At 40.3% G+C, this 17,721-nt stretch overlaps 1 protein-coding gene across 1 annotated transcript; it reads left to right on the top strand.

The window, feature by feature from the left end:
- Positions 1–1,033: 1,033 nt before the first annotated feature.
- Positions 1,034–9,670, top strand: pmp22b (peripheral myelin protein 22b). The gene is made up of 5 exons (XM_031760154.2): positions 1,034–1,191; positions 1,937–2,027; positions 2,324–2,408; positions 5,409–5,549; positions 7,314–9,670. Exons 2-5 carry the CDS (start codon positions 1,950–1,952, stop codon positions 7,472–7,474), a joined length of 465 nt encoding a protein of 154 aa, XP_031616014.1. The 5' UTR covers positions 1,034–1,191; positions 1,937–1,949; the 3' UTR covers positions 7,475–9,670.
- The last annotated feature ends 8,051 nt before the right edge of the window (positions 9,671–17,721 follow it).

Below are 17,721 nucleotides of genomic sequence, written 5' to 3'. Positions count from 1 at the left end.
TGTACAATGAAGGGTAGAATCAATCAAAAAGAATTGCTTTTCTAAATGATCGTAGTATGTACTGGTTATCTTGTATCTCTGTAATTCTGCCCTGAACACGATCCAGAGGCAGAAAGAGATAAGCCCATTAATTTATACTGTATAATATTTTCATGGTTCACTCCCTGAATATATTTCTTTGAATTACGCTCGTTACAACACACACGTTTATAGAACTGACCAAAGTGCATACTTTTAACATCAGGGGCTGTGGTCCTTATTCAGGGTGGAACACCATCACACTCCCACTGGATATGAGTCACGTCAAACAGAGGAGAGCCCCAGATGCTATCTCTCACTTGTGGTGTGCTGAGCATGCCCATCCACACTTTCACGCACGCAGTGAGTCACAGCGTGTAGTTCATGACTACCACAGGGAGAAGGCCTACGCCACATCACATTACAAAACATTACAACCGAGTTTGTCACGCTGACTCCCGTGGTTTCCAAGGAAACGTAGCTTTTCATTGCCTTACAATGTTGTACCACAAACACATAAGCTATTACATACGATATATGACCAGAAAAAGGTCTTTATTTATTTATCATTTTTTAGGTTCCTTGCATAAACAAGAAATGAACTTAAATTTAAAAAAAAAATACTTGAATTTTTAAATACACTATGTTAAATGTCTTGCAATTCTTGGACAATTGTCCTTGATTTTCAAATAAATCCCCTTATTATTCAATGATATAAACTATAAATATACCAAAAAAGAAAGTTTCAGATATCTTATTACATTACTTATAAATATCTACAGTATAGAACTCAAAATTAAATTCCTAATACCTACAACAAAAGATGAAAGAGAAACCTCGAAATCACATAGTTGCTCTTAGTTACCACGACAGCCAAACAATTATTACCAGGTTACTACACACAGTAACTTAGTAACTAAGGCAACCCATGGTATTACGCATAGCGCGTCTATATTGGGAACACTGGCTGTGAACCAGAGGGTCACTCCATGACGCAGCGACGCACGCAGGGCGTTGTTCTTCCATAATGAGACTTTATAACAGAACGTCAGTCCTGGCATCAATCTAGTCTGAGAGCGACTTTTAGGACAGAGGACTACCGCTGTCGGACTGTTTTTCGGGCAAACTTGCTTTTGCTTCTCTTTTTGTGGACATACAAGCTCTACGCTCGAAGTAAGTGGACTTTGCTTTTTTCTAAACTTAGTTACGTTCAGGCGCACTCAGGCAGTTCCGGCGGATTAAAGGCAGAAACGAGATTTTCCCCGCGCAGACTGCTTCATTGCGCGTACACACAGACACGGGGGAATTGAGCTGTCACCGCAAATAAACTGGCATTAAGTTTAGCATATTAATTTCAACTATTGGCAGAATTAATAAGCCTTTGTCCAATCGTGTTTCCTTCGCTTTGTTTTATTGCTACCTGCAAAAAACCCGAATATAACTGAAATAAATGCAGTTTTGTAAATGATACATGGTGGATTTAAGGAGTTTCAAAGAAAAAAAAGACTTATTATTATTATTTTTTTAAAACTTTTATTTATCTATTTATTTTTGCTTAAAAAAGCCAAGATTTTGTGTTGTTTGGAAAAAGTTAAAGCAAAAAGGGTCCCTCTTGAGATAATCTTTAAAGTTTAATCATATTGACAAACTTGCTGTTACACTGGCTGTGATTCAAAGGCACCATACCTCTGACTATATGAAGAATATCGTTAATTATTTACTGTCTCCTGAAACCGATGTTATAGAGGGATCCTGTCATCTCAAACAGACAGGCTGAGATAAAATTTCTTAAAAGGCTGTCCGCGTTGAACGTGCTGCAGCGACACACCCATATCCCACCAGTCTGACATCTACACAAATACACACACACACGCGTACATTGACCGTCTGATCGTCTCCTCTACTCATTGCTTTCCAGATCATCTGTAAAGATGCTGCTCCTGCTACTTGGAATCATCTTCCTGCACCTCGCTGCTCTGGTTCTCCTCTTTGTGTCAACAATTGTCAGCGTGAGTGAAAATGACATGTTTACCCGTGTCTCTGTTTGTTCAGATGTCATAGTGAGTATGCACACAGAGCAGGAGCAATTAGAAAGGCATGCATGTGCACTCAATATCCTGAAGATATAAGATATCGTGGAGGATTACATGCAAACTGACTCTCTTGGAGCTGTTATGGATGTTTTACCTGCACCACTAAACATAAAATAATTATTGTTCAACTTATTTATGTGTGTCTTAGGAATAGAACTATGCCAATGAGATCTATTTCTCTTATTGACTGAGTTGTATGTTGTTGCCACCAGGTATGGACAACAGGTGAATCTGCCACATCAGACCTATGGACAAACTGTACTACCCCCACTACATGTAACCCAGCATCAACTGGAGGTCAGATACCAGCCTCACTTATATTTTGCTGTTTGCCTTTAAACAGTTTGTTGACAATACAGTGGCTGGGGAATTTACTGGGAATTTAAATGCTGCTCTGTTCTCTCTGAAGCTGAGTTTTAAACTTGCTTTACTTTAAAAATCCATCATTTACCTACCCTATGATGTGGGTGTGTCACAGCTACTCTGGAACTGTGGTGCCATCTAGGGCAGAGAATGTGGCAGTGCTGTTTTGAAGTGCTAGCTGATAGGCTGCCACTGTATAAATAGTCGTGGTGCGATGTCCATATTCAGGTCTCGTGTTGGGAGTCCATAGTAACAGAGCTGTGGAGAATCAGGGTGGGGCTGCAAAGAGTATTTAAAGTTTTAAATCTATGTGCGTGTGTGTTTGAAACCAGGGAAACCTTGGACCACCGTGAGCAGAACATAGCATGCTGATGGTGGGTCACGCCCAGACTAAGATCTTAGTGTCCCATGTTAGCTTGCAGGGATCATTAGGACAATTTAAGGCAGCAGGTGCAGCGTTAGGAGATTTATGTACACAAATCAGACACTGGATGCTTTAATTAGAAATACTGATATTCATATTGATAGTAGACACTAAATACAAATATTTTACAATGTCAAAAAAGTCAAAGAGTGATATATTTTCCTCTTCGTGAAAGTTCACTCTGCATCAGCTGTATGTTTTGCTACTAAAAGTGCCGTCACAGTGCTGCAAGAGCTGCTGGCTGTAGCTGGCTGATGTCATTTGTCTAGTATGAGCTGCGTTCAGCCAGTGTGTATTTTGTCAGGGGCAGCGGCGGTTGCACACTCTGCCAGGTAGTTTGATGGCGCAGTCAGTTTGTTTGATTTGCTTTCACTGGTGCACTGACGCAGAGTGTTTATTTAAGAAGGCGCGTGTGCTGTTCCCAGGTCTTTGCTTTGGCTTTGAGAGATGGAAGATAGTGGTCTGCTCGCACGTTGGGGCCAAGCCTGCGTTCAAAAGAGCTTTTGGAAGCTTTGCTGAGCAATCAACTTCCCTCTGAGCCAAATCATAATCATGGGCATCACAGTTATTTTTAGGGAATTTTTAAACCTTCAGTGTTGCCATGAAAAAAAAGAAAGAAAAAAGAAAAACACACACACTTGTGATGCCACAGTTATCACATGCTGAGTGAGTTAAACATCACGTGCTTGCAGCCAGGAAAATTACTTCACAAAATTTACTTGCTCTAAATTTAGCGGTTGAGGAATGTCTGCTGCCCCAGCACAGACCTACACCACATAAACAAGTGAGGGAATACTACAGCAGTTTTATTTTTGCTGTTTACTGTTTTGGGAAAAGCTTCAACAGTTACTTTCCTGTTTTGAATTTCAGCAGAATCATTTAGTTGCGCACGCTGTTCCTGGAAGTTATTTCCGTAATAATAATGAACCTAGACCCAGTTTATGTTCATTTTTGAATGCGAGTCCCTCTTGGGTTTCTGTGTTATTTTGAACCATGACGCACGCCTCATGCCAGGAAATGCGCGATGTCACTGTTTCCTACTACTGGTCGGGAAAGAAGGAAGGAAGGAGGGTTGGAGGGCTGTTTATTAGAAAGCAGTGTACTGTCGCTGCATTCACAAAATGTTATCACAGATTTATATATAACATTTGAAAACATGGCTATCATAGTGGAATCTAATTGTTGCGTGGGTGTGGTATCAAGCTGGCGACATTTTATGGATGGAGATATGCGATGTGTCATGTTTCTTCCCATATCTCATCTACGAGCCAGTGGTCCTCGGCACATTCACTGCTGCTGTCATTGTAGGAAACCTGACTCCGAGCTGGTAACTCTATGTAGTCATCATGCAGTTTCACCAGAAAAACTGTGATTGTTTTTTAGACGGCCACAGAATGAAATGTGTTACAGGGTAATGAATTGTTGCAACGCCGAGTTAAAATGCGGTCAGTTAAAGTGAAAAACATCACACAAAGTAAGCTGTTTTATCACTTAATCATCCTTGTTGTTCTTGAGAACGAGCAGTAATAAATTATGCACTGTGCCTTTTTTCCACTTTGTAAGTGCGTCTCCATTAAAACCGCAATATGCCTCTTATTTAAAAAAAATGTAAGAGAATCAATAAATCGCAGATGTATGAGAATTTTGAAGTAGACAAATCCATATATTTCAATGTCAAAGCTTCGCAGAGGCATGCATACAGATTGAGTTATATTACAGAAATACATATTTTAAAGACTTATCTGGAGTACTTGCAGGCGTCAGGACTGGAAAGCAGCTAGTGAGTGGCATTTGCAACTTATGCCAATACACACAGATCTAGGGAGATAAGAGCACAAAAATAGAAATAGTAAACATGACTAAAGAGAAAGACTAAATAAGTATATAGAGGAAGGGAAAGCGCGAGTGCTTCAGGAAACCTATGGAACAGGAAGTGAGGTAAGGTGAGAAACCTGATAGGGCCTGATGGGGTAGGAAGTAAGCATGGAAAACCATCAGTCAAGAAATAGACACTGCTTGGAAGTCCAATGATTCCTGGAATGGCAGCACGAGTAAAATGCAAAAACACACAACCATACATGGAGACTGAGCACCAATAGAGTAGATGGTCTGTCAATACAGGTGTCTAATGGGTTAATAGCTTCTAGAAGCCTGGCCTTGGAGGAGTAGGAGGAAAAATCAATATGGCACATTTAGTCATAGGTCCTACTGTGAGGGGCTCACAGAGCTTTTAGAAATAAGATACCTAGGTTTCATTGTTAAGGATCCATTATAGATTCCCAGAAGTCAACAATGCCAGGGCTGCCTCATTATGTTTTATTTGTGAGGATGCTTAAATTCAACAGGGGCACAGTACACTTTGGGTTTTGATTTTTTTCATTTCTGTCTCTCATCTTGTTGTGTGTTCATTAAGTCAATCAAACATCTATTATACTCTGGTTCATGATGACTACCGTTCTGTTGCTGACAGCACTCTCTCTCTCTTTTCAACTCCCCTCTCTCCCCTGCAGAGTGGATTCAGTCGGTCCAGGCTGTCATGATCCTATCCATCATCTTCAGCTGCCTGTCTCTCTTCCTCTTCTTCTGCCAGCTCTTTACTTTGCAGAAGGGTGGACGCTTCTTCCTAACTGGAACCTTCCAGATCCTTGCCAGTGAGTTCATCACCCTTGACACATTCACAAAACCATAAATAATAAATCACATATTTGTGACACATTATTAGGTTTATATTATGTAAGTAAATATAATAAAAATGTATTTAAAAAATGAGGCATTTCATTGATAACAGTATCAACCAAATAAATCTGCTTGTTTTCAATTTTGAGAAGCTGGAAAATGGAAATCCTCTTTATTTCCCCCCAAAATGACCAATATACACAATCACTGAAATGTTTTAGAACACCGCAGTTCTTTTTTTAAATTGAATTTTAAACAGTTCTCATCAAATTTGTCTCAACTTTCATTGACTACTTATAACCTCATCTATCTACGTGGTGGGCAGTGTGAGTATTGTACTGCAAAAAGTTGTGTGTTGCTATAAAAATTGCAAGAAAAAGGAAATTAACAATAGAAGAGAGACAGAAGATCATAACGCTTGAAAGTGTAGGTTGTTCCTGTCAGAGAAATGGTGAAGAAACTCAATGTGTCAGTGAGTACAGTCACCTTCGCCATTAAAAGGCACTCAGAAACTTGGAGAAACTCTGACAGGAAGTGGTCTGGCAGATCCAAAGACACCACAGAATCAGAGTCATCAGGTTGTGTGACAGCCAACTCACAAGACCGCAGCTTTAAAGGTTCAGTTCAAGAGTAATCGTGGTAAGCAAGTCTCATTTTTGACTGTAAAGAGAAGGCTTTGAGTTGAAGGTTTGACAGGTCGAGCTGCAGCAAGAAAGCCATTGCTACGATGCCAGAATAAGAAAAAAAAGGCTTGCCTGGTCCATGAAACACTGCCAATGGACTACTGAAGACTGGAAGAAGGTGTCATGGACTGATGAATCAAGTTTTGAAATCTTTGGTTGATCAGCCAAGATTTTTTTTTTACACCGTCACGTAAACAAAAGGATGGTTCCCCAACATGTGACATCAAATGTCAAACATGAAGGAGGAAGTGTGATGGTCTGGGGCTGTTTTGCTGGATCCAAAGTCAGTGACTTGCATAAAGAATGGCCACCATAGCATTCTGCCATGCAGTACCCTCTGGGAAGCGCATGCAAACTTTTGACTGGTAGTGTATCTTCCGCACTACTCTGACCTGTATTAATAGTACAGCAACACTTGGATAGTCTCAAAAGGTGTTATTCATACAGTACAAATCCACCACCACCAAGAAACCATTAGTGGATGCTCACTTTCCATGTTCTATTGGAGAGAATCAGATTTAGGGGGTATGAGCCAGTTACTAATGTTTTTTATACTCCCCTTGTTCATTGTACTCCATGCCCTTTGGCCAGAGAGCATCTCTACTGCAAGTCCATTGTGTTCTCTCTTGGCAGCCCTTTACAAAATCCCAGGTTTTCTCTCCACAGTGCCAGCACATTGCCTGGCACCCACTTGCCCACTCAGCCAAACAGGAATGACACTGGGAACACTGCCAGCCGCGCAGTGTTCAAATGTCAGTAAGGCTGGCGGTAGGAGGTGTGGCGTGGGAGGATGGGGGGGCCTGACAAACAGATCGTGCCATGTCAGACAAGGGTGGTCGGTGGACAGAGCTGGAAAAGCTTACATAGGCCAGAATGGGGTTCAACAAGCATGAAAAAGTGTGATGTAATGCGGGGGAATGCCTTCTGGAAAACTGACCTGCTCGTTACTGCCGCCAAGCAGGGTTCAGCCCAGGACACAAGACACACAGAAACCTGATTTAACACTAAGATGATCATGGCCAGTATTATTAAAAAGTCACCTTTTCCCCCATGCAGGTTTGTTTGTGATGAGCGGAGCCATCATCTACACGGTGATGAGTAAAGATTGGGTGCCGGAGGGAAACTCATTTGGCTACTCCTACATCCTGGCGTGGGTGGCCTTCCCCTTGGCGCTGATCAGCGGACTCATCTATGTCATCTTGAGGAAGCGAGAATGAGCCATCACTCCATCCCACTGTTCCCAGTAACCTCCCCCGCCCAACTGCAAGTGCTATCAGTACCCCTCTGAAGTATAACTCGTGACGCCCAACTACCAGTGGAGCCACCAGGCCAAAACACCCAGTTCACAGAAGGGGGGATTAATACCAAAAATCAAACCAAAACACAAAAACACCAATAATGTCTCAGTTTAAAGATGTATATAGTATCTATGGTTTAAAACATATTTATAACACTTTTTACATATATGTACATAGTTTTTGTGTTGCTCTGTCAATGGATACTATGAGCTTTATTTTAGCTGATTAAGTGCCTCAGTCTTTGTTTGTAATGATGAAATAATTATAGACTATTTTTGTTGTGGTTTTTTTTTTTTGCCTTTTTTGTTTCGGTAATTGCCAAGTAATAAGTGAGAGAGAAAAAAAGTGTTTCTTGAAGTATACTAACCAAAGTGCATGTATAGAAATAGAGAGGTTAAGTAAGCATTTTCGACGGGGTTGCTTTACAAAAGAGTGGTAACATCCATGGATGTAGCATAGCCATGAATATGGATTTGGTCCTTTTCTATTTGTGAATTTGCAAGTTTAAGTGTATTTGTTTTCAGTCTTTTTTCTATTTCTTACTTTCAACAAAAGATGGTGCTATGTATTTATCATTCCTATTACTGATAGCAATCATTTACAGCAGAGTTACTTTGTTATTGTTTAGAGTCAAACAGCTTGCCATTAATTAAAGTGAGACTCAGGCAGCGGTGCACTTCTACATCTAGTGCCTGGCTGCTTCTTTAGGGAACACAGCCGATTTCACTTTGCAGTGTCTGATTATTTTTTTCCCCTCTTTATCAGCTACTGTAAACGGCGGATAAACACGGTTGGGGTGGTGCACTAATGAAATCGAAAGTCATTTAGAATGGATTGTCAGTATTATTCTGCGAGTTTATAGTCAGATCACAGAGAAAGAACTTTAAATAAGCTTTTATTTTTCAACTCTGTTTGCCTTAATTTTCCATCATTCTGATGTTTGTGTTCGCTTCGTGCATATGGCTGTTCAATTCTCAAGAAGAAGTCTTTGTAGAAGAATATCAGAAAGAGCATAATCACTGTGGGGCATTATACCTAAAGGAAGAAGTTATACATTTAACGCTACTACAATAAATGCCACCGAGTTGAAGCCATATAAAATATGAGATGATAGGAAAAACATGACTGAAATATTAACTCTATTAAGTGATAAAAGGACAGAGAGGTTTGCAGTAATGATACAACTGTCTGTTTCACATACTTGAAGTTTGACATGCTGCAGTCTCTGCCCACTGACGTTTAGATGGTTTTTTTTGTCTACTGTATGAAACCTTTTACTGTTTATAAGTTGTGCATAACAGATGTTTATGACAATCTAGCCTAAAACACTCACTTACTAAATAAAACTACTTTCACATTATCTAATACTGTGTATTCCACTGTTACAAGGGACTGTAACACTTTATGCATGTAAAGTAAACTGTTACATTTTGCAGAAGTCATTTTGCTGTTTGCCCGTAAACTTTGAGACACACTTTTCTGGGCTACAAAAGCTTAATGTGGAAAATGATGATTACTACCCATGTGTCGTGGCATATTTGCTATAACTGACGTGTGTGAAACCGTATGAGATCAGTCGAAGACATCGGCCACTGAAATGCAGCCTGTAAATGTCTGTGTGCAATCTAGCCAGTCAAACCTAGCTTAGTGCATGGGGTTGCAAATGCTGTATGCGACTTGTGTCACCCACACGGCGCACTATGCCAGCTATTTAAAACACGCAGATAGCGTTTCAGTGTATACTGTGTCTCTCGTGACATCAGAAATAAGAGGACTGGGGGCATGTTCTGAACACTAATGAGAAAGCATCTGTCCTCCACTTGATGCCATCTCCTCTGAGATCCTCTCCCCTTCCAAAAAAGAACTACACTGTGGTGGATTCAAGTATTTCATTCTGAGCTTACACTAGATAATAGTCTGCTATGGTTTTTCAGCATGATGCTCTTCATTGGGTCCAGTTAGAAGAGACTGCCTCTAATGACAACTGCCCTCTTGATTATTTTGTGTAAAGCTGCCACTTTCAGCTGTGCTATGTTTACACCAAAACCAAATGCTCTTGATATTACCAAAGCTACTTTGAATTTAACCATTAAAGGATGATTCTTGCCACCTTAATGGAGCTTACTGTGTCTTTCAGTCGCAGTGCACACATCTATAACATATCTAATCAATCTGAAGAACACTCAGCCATTCTGACTAATGGAGTCTGAATATTCTATTTCTATAACAGTCACTCCTCAGCTAGCACTTTTGCACTGAGCTGATGATGCGTCTAAATCTCCAGCAGTGAAAGAGTACTCTCTGAAGAAGGATTCTTGTTGAAGGCTCAAGCGGTCACAGTCTCCTACTACTGCCCCCTCTGACATTCTAGCACTGGGTAAAATGGGGACACTGCATTCTGGTCTGCGAGCGTGTGGGTGTGTGTTGTTGTTGTTTACAGACTGGGAAAGTCTCTATGTGTGCAGATGTTCATACTACATTATACCATTCCAATTTATTATGTCATCATGGTGTACCCGGGCACATTTCAATTTCCTTAGGTCAATATACATAGTTACAGGCTTAAAACTTTTGCATGTCCTATGCAATACTGCCATCCAGTGGAAGCACACAGTAGCAACGCCAACATTTACTACATGTCTCATACTAGATTAGCAAACACTGCCGCTGTGTGGTACAATTGGAGTACAGCATGTCATTTCACCATCTACCATTGAATCGAGAAGTGAGACAGACCGAAATAGCCTCTCGTGGGTGTGGCAGATCATATTTTTTTCTTAATGAAGTGTGTCAAACCTCGTTAACGCCTTATATGATGATTAAGGTTTGTCTGGAACTCAGCTTGTTTGTGACGGTACATCACTGCCATTAGTATGCATGTATGAGATAGAGGGGGGTGATTCTGCCAAATAGTCTACTTTAGTCAGACTGATAAATGCGCCTCCTCCAAAGCCATTATGAAGCTTCTTATGCACAAGACATCAGAATTAAAGGTAGAAGACAGATTACTCTTCTCCATTTGATAAAGTATTATTACCATTATTAATAATACAACAAAGCCAGATTTAAAAAATGAGATAGAGAGACTACAGACTGCAATTGAAATTCCTAAGCTCACAACAGAACTGACCAGTACTTCTTTACAAAAGAGATCTTTATTTTAAGGGACAGAGTTAAATGAAAATTTAAGTTCAATTAAAAAAAAAGACAAAAACAAAGTAAAAAATAAACTAACAAAATCAAGTCAAATTAGCAGACACTAAAGACATTGAAAATGGGCAACAGGTTACAGTTACAACTATACTGAGTATACTGTCACTTTTTACCAGTCTGCCATTGTAAATTCCAGCAAAAAATTTGGCACAACTTCACCTACTTCCAAGATGCGTGGAGATAATGAAAAAAATCACAATGCAGGAACTCCAGCAACACTTAAAGGGAAGAGGAACAACTTTGTTGACTGACCAACGCGTTTTGGCTTGTGGCCTTCATCAGGGTCATCCATGCTATTGTAAATTACAATTTCTCTAAATTTGCCTGGTTAAATAAAGGTTATATACTGACTAGCTGCACCATCTTGTGGTACAAATCGGTATTACATAAGGGCAGCTAGCCTCGCTTCTGCTTCACTGCACAGTGAAGTGTTGAACATAAAATTATAAGTTGTCAAGTTAAGATTGGAAGGTTTTAGACTATTTTTAAACACAAGAATTTACAACAAGTAGCTTTAAAATGCTGTTTGGCATCATCTGTATACACTTTGATGGGCTTAGATGGTTCCCATCATTAATTCTCAAGATATTTCCTTATTTCTGCAAAGTCTAACACAAAATTACCCACAGGTGCTTACCTAGGTTTAAGATTTAAAATGATTCACACAATTTATATGGTCATCAAACCATTCCATGAAATTGCCTTACTGATTATGTTTATTCATTCATTTATTCAGAGGTTTTGCATTAATTTGTTGCCTGTCTGTATCCGACTAGCTGGTGAAATGTCAGGTTTTTGTTGTACCATTTATGTTGTGGTAATCCCCTTCTATTTTAACACAGAGAAATAATCCTAAATTGCCCCAATGTCCAATATTACTGGGATAAATAGAAACCTGTGCAATGCGTTAGAGCACAGAACAAAATATCAGATTTGTACTTCCTTCTATTTGATTGTGCTCACTAGTTTCAAGCCACGCATTGTTTTCTATAATCTAAATATCCCTTTTCTTTAATCTGTAAACTTGAAACTCTGTCTGCTCATATGGCCCACGACACAACAAAACAACTGCAAATGTGTTAAAGGACAAAGCAGACAGACACCAGACCAGACTGGTCTGAAAATTAACTGATGATGACTAGTCATAGTTTGTCATTTGACTTTCTGTCTGGTTACTGTAGCATTATTTCACAAACATCATAAACTCTAAGCATTTTTATCCAGTATTTTTGTAAATTCTTATCCTGATGCATGTGTTGGAATAGCAGGGAAAAAAGAAATTGAAAAAAAAAAGCCTTAAAAAGAGCACAAAGTCACTGTTTCATGCCCATCAACTGTTAACTGATATGCATTATTAACTCAGTGCTTTATAGGTGTCTGGGGATTCCACGCGTCATTGTTTTCCCGTCACAGGGTCAAGGACTAGCTTTTATAATAATCACTTTTCCCATTAATACCTTAAAAATTTTCCCCGCCTTTCCCTATCACACCCAATGTCACTATCACATCCTGCACTTCAGCCTCCAACCCCCCACAGCCATCCCTTTTTTGACTTTGACTCGACTGGGAGATAATATTTTCTAATTTCTGAAACACAATGAAGGGGATGCAAACAGAAGGCCCACCTTAATCTATCACAGCTTCTTCAAGGGTGCAGGGGTGCACAGTGACAGGCACAAAATCGCAGAGCCGTTGGGGAGGAGGGCAACAGACGCAATTAAGGCTCATGAAATGCAAATGGTGCTTTATGTAAGGAGATGGGGATGGGGAGAAAAGATGGGTCTCTCTTAGCTTTGCTGCCATCTGCTTGCTATCACCACGAGTGGAAGAACCTCTGGGTCTTGGTAATTTGTAGCTTTAATAATGTGTCCCTCAGCTGGAGAAGAAAGAAGCAGATGAGGCTGAAAGGGCTGAAGACATGCAGCTGGCTAAGATTAGATTTGCATTAGCTGGTCAGATCACACAGAGATCTCACCTCTTACACTTTATAACAGTCATAAACATGCAGGTCTGTGTGCAAAAGACTCACATGTGTAGACATATTCAGGACCACTCTTGCTTCAACTCCTGCACAATACTTGACTATACTCCAAGCCTGACCATAATCCAAGGTGTACTTCTACTCCAGTGGTTCCATAAATCCCTGAGGATGTCTGGAGGTTATTTAGGAACATGATCCCTAGCCTCCGGAGGCTACATTATAACCCTAAAAGTAGATTCAGGCCCCAACTCTCCCTGGAGCGCTGTTTGAAGGGGTCAAAGTGGACACAATGTCTTTTTTTCCCTTTCCACCCCTATGAGACAGCCATTCATTTATCATGTGAATACCCAGCACCGTATTGAGCTTACAGACCTAGCACTTTCTAATACTGACCATACCGACCCATTGCCAGTGTCAAGACTGGGTCAAGGTCATCACTACACATAGGTGACCTCTGATCCTGTGGGTGTCCATCATGGTCAGGAAAGAAAGCAAAGATTGGCAGCTAATGTAGTCAAAGACTAAATCAAGCTCAGCTTCTGCCATACATCAAAATCATTTACGCCAACATGCACTCACACTGAGGGCCTAATCATTTTATCAACAATAAGAGAGCAAAGAGGATGACGTGATGTGCTGCATGAGGCACAATCAGATGCACCAAAGCTTTGTGGTGGATTTAGAGCATGCAGCAATGTGGAATTACGTCTCTCAGTGCGCAGTAATGGTTAGACAATGACTTTAATGTTAGTGAAAGTACATTTAGCATCTGGGAAGTATTGCTGAAGAGAAGAAAAGGGTTCAATGTCACAGTTGTGAAACTAAAGTGGGGCCTGTAACACTTGATAGTTAAAGGGAAGTCAAGCCGCACACAAATTTGAATGAAGACGATGTCTTAAAAGGTGTCGTTTTACTACAGCATGGACATGTGCGCCATAACATAAATTAAAGACAGACACATGACACAAAGGATGTGCCCGCACAAGATTTTTATATGAGTACGCTCATCTTTGAAAGGGGCATGAGAGGAATCTCACAGCTCTAAATGGAGCAAATAGCATCAGCAATGTCACTGTAGTTATACAAAATAATACAGACGCTCAACACATCGACAAAGTCCCGCAGGAAAAGCTGCAAAACTTCAACTGAGAGAAGACAAAAACTTTAGCAAGAAAGTTTCAGAGCGAACAAGGACGCTTTTAATCTCAGCAGACAGACAGACACACAGATGGCTCTCATGAGGTCCGCTGAAGCTACATAGCTTCAAACTGATCAGATGGACGGCAGTAAAAGGTCTATGAATGGTGTCAATGAAGCCTCATAAATTCCCCGAGCAGTAACTGGGCCTCCTAAGGGAATGGAACAGTCAGCGGAAAGTTATTTGTAGCTGTCTGCTTTTTAAACAGGCACATTTAAGAACCGTATTCATTGGGGTTTATGTAGATAACTTTTTTGTGTGTGTTTGTACATAAAAAAACAAAACATTGGAATTAACATCAGACTGCAGCATGTGTTCAGCCTATCACTGAGGGCAACAGGCTTGAAATCAGCCAGATGGAAGAATTCAAAGATGAAACTCCTCTCTGTGTGTATTTTTCCAGCACAATGCCAAGTAAGATTTGGCGTAAAATTGAGCAAAACAATTCGTGCCTTTAAATCAAGCACTAGAAATAATATTATGTCTCATCAAGCAGCTATTGTGGTACTTCTAAGGTCGGCCGTCTGTTTTTTTTATACTAATACTTCTATTGATATTACTAAAATAAATGAATAATATTGTTATAATCATTAGGTGATAAGCGTTTCAGTGCCAGTCACGAGTTTTGCTGCCACTACCGTGTGCCTGACAGCAGCAAATGTCCCTTTTGTGGCAAAAATGTATCAGCATCTCAACAAAACATGTCCTAGAACTCTTAAAGGGCAACATCAGATGACTACTAAAATGATTTATTTACAGCTCTGAAACACATACATACAACTCCTAATTATGATATCAATCTCCTCCTTGAAAAGAAAAGACTCTGAAAACACACACACAGAAAAAAGAAATTATTTCTTTAGATTAATAAACCTAATTAGTAAGTGACTTTCCAATTTTGTATATCCCAAAATCATGATTCATGTACAAGGAATACAGACAGGGTGATTAGTAGAACAAAGACGAATGCTGTAATCTTCTCTCAATGGAGTGTCTGCCATGGTCCGTGCGGAGATAGCAGGCCTGGGCTGATAGCGAGGGGACTGTCAAGCTGGTATGTGCCCATGTAGCTGGGAAGCTGTGGAATCCCAGGACAAAGGAGCAGAGCTAAAGGAAGATAAGACAGGACACAGTGGCATGCATGGGAAATGCCATAATGCATTATGCATGAATGGAAAAAAGAACAAAGAGAAAATATCCAGTATGCTATATGCACACAGTACACAAAATCCACTACAGCTACCACTCATACAACCACCGCTTTATATTACATTCCCAATAATCATGTTTCCTACTGCACAGAGACACTATTCGCCACAGTTCAAACAAGTTAAGTTGCAGAACTTACTGGCTTTCCTATTTTCTAATTTTGGAAAATAGACAATACAAGCGATGATGCAAAAAGTTGATATATTTCTTATAAGCTTGAAAATCAATATCCTGTATGATCCCCTTTATTCTTCACCATTGCCTTAACGCCCACACTGCTTTAATAATTTTGAAGTTCGGGCTATTAAGTGTTTTTCTATCCAGCTTTTACTGCACTGCCAGTGTGTTTGGGGATCATTGCCATGCTGAAGCAATGAAGCAGGAGTCAGTCACACCCTTTCCAAATGGTATTGCATTGTGGATTGAAATCTGATGCCATTTTTCAGCTTCATAATTGCATCATTTTTCACGAGATCCCCAACACCACTAGCTGAAACGCAGCCCCGAGCAATGACAGGGCCTCCACCATGTTTTACAGATGGCTTTAGGGGCTCAATGTTCTGACCTCTTCCATAAATACTGATGATTATTTAAACCAAAACTTTCAAATTTGGATTGATCACTCTGTAAGACCTTAAGGACTTCTGCTGTAGATAGCTGTTTTTTGTTGTTGTTTTTTAAGGCCTGCCACTTCTTCTTTTATCCCCCCTTGCCCAGTTTCCTCAATTTTTTTAAGGACACACTGCACACAATCCCGAGATATGCCAGGTTTTTAGCCAATCACCTTGTTGGTGCAAAAAAACTATGTTATACCTGTAAAAAATGTGTTACCTTTGGCAGTTTTCATAGATTTAACCAACAAAAAATAGGAACAAATTACATGTTTTTGTGACGAGTAACAAAGTGCTGCCATCTTCTTCTTTAGAGGTTGCCACAGCAGATCACCTGCATCCATTTCACCCTGTCCATAGCATTCTCCTCTGCCACACTAACCCTCTACATGTCCTCCTTCTCTACATCATGAATCTTCTCTGTGCTCTTTCTCTTTGTCCCATGTATATGCTGGCCTCTCTAATCTCTAAACCACTCTACCTGAGCTGTACCTATGATATGCTCATTTCTAATCTTGTCCATCCTAGTCATTCCCATGAAACTCTTAGCATATTCAGCTCTGTCACTCCCAGCTCTGCCTTGTGTCTTATAGTTAGTGCCACTGTCTCTAAACCACGCATCATAGCAAGTCTTTTAAATCTTCCTTTTCACTCTTTCTGTTATCCTTCTGTCACAAATCACTCCTGACACTTGTTTCCATCCACTCCACCCTGCCTTCACTCCCTTCTTATATGCTTTTGTGGCAAGCTGCTAGTAGCAAAGTGGTTAAAGATACAATTTAAAACTGGTACTTTGCCGAGTTCTATATCAGGGGTGTCCAACTCCAGGCCTCAAGTGCCGGTCTCCTGCAGGTTTTAGATATCACCCTGGGTCAACATACCTTAATCAAATGATTAGTTCTTACCAGGCCTCTGGAGAACTTCAAGACATGTTGAGGAAATAATTTAGCCATTTAAATCAGCTGTGTTGGATCAAGGACACATCTAAAACCTGCAGGACACCGGCCCTTGAGGCCTGGAGTTGGACACCCCTGGTCTATGTTATGTGTAGATACAGCATGAGTTTGTCCCTTTAGTTAGGTGGCTTTTTTATACTTGAATGATTCATAGGTAAGTATTAAGTAGCTTAACAAACAAGGAGTACAAGGATGAACTGGAAATGAGTGAAAAAGTAGCCAACATCCAAAGAAAACCTTGACAGACCTTCAGAAAGTCTTGAAAACTACAGCTCAAGAAAAAAGAAATTAAGAAATTAAAAAAATAAAGAAATAAGGGGTGACTCAAGACTTTTGCACAGCACAGTATAATAGATACTGAAACCAAAAATTACTGGTGCACATCTGTGAAATACAGTACATGTCAAGCCTCTATGGATTTGTGTTCATGTGTATCATCTGTGTGCCAGGTGGCACGATCTGATATCGTCGTGTTGGTGTTGTTCCCAGATCATCATACTAAATGTTGTTCCAGGATCAACATTGCAAGTGACCAATCAGAATGTTGTGACGTCATACTTTTGCGGCTTCGGGAAAAACCGCCATAAAACAAAAAACTGTACTTAAGCTGCGAGAAACCGCCTCTGTCCACCGATCAACGGACCCTGACCCTAATCCTAACCCTAACCCTAACCCTTTAATAAACGGTAAGCAGAATTGATATTGTCCTTGCAACATTGGAATTTCATAAATGAACGAATGGCTTGGCGCGCAAAAGAATAACGTCACAACAATGTGATTGGTCACTTGCAATGTTGAACCTGGAACAACATTTTCATGATGATCTGGGAACAACACCAACACGACGATATCAGATCATCCGTGCAAGGTGTGAATGGCTGTGCACGAGAGTATGGTTTGTGTAACCTCCTGCTGGCCTGACCCTCAGGGCCTGCAGCAAAACCTGTCAGCCGCCATCCCCAGAAACACTGTTGCACTTGCAGTCAAGTGCTGTAAAT

Source organism: Oreochromis aureus, linkage group 8 (genome assembly GCF_013358895.1).
Source record: "Oreochromis aureus strain Israel breed Guangdong linkage group 8, ZZ_aureus, whole genome shotgun sequence".
NCBI classification, from domain to species: domain Eukaryota; kingdom Metazoa; phylum Chordata; class Actinopteri; order Cichliformes; family Cichlidae; genus Oreochromis; species Oreochromis aureus.
Note: the sequence above shows the minus strand (reverse complement) of the source record. Positions and strands in the feature narration are given on the sequence as shown.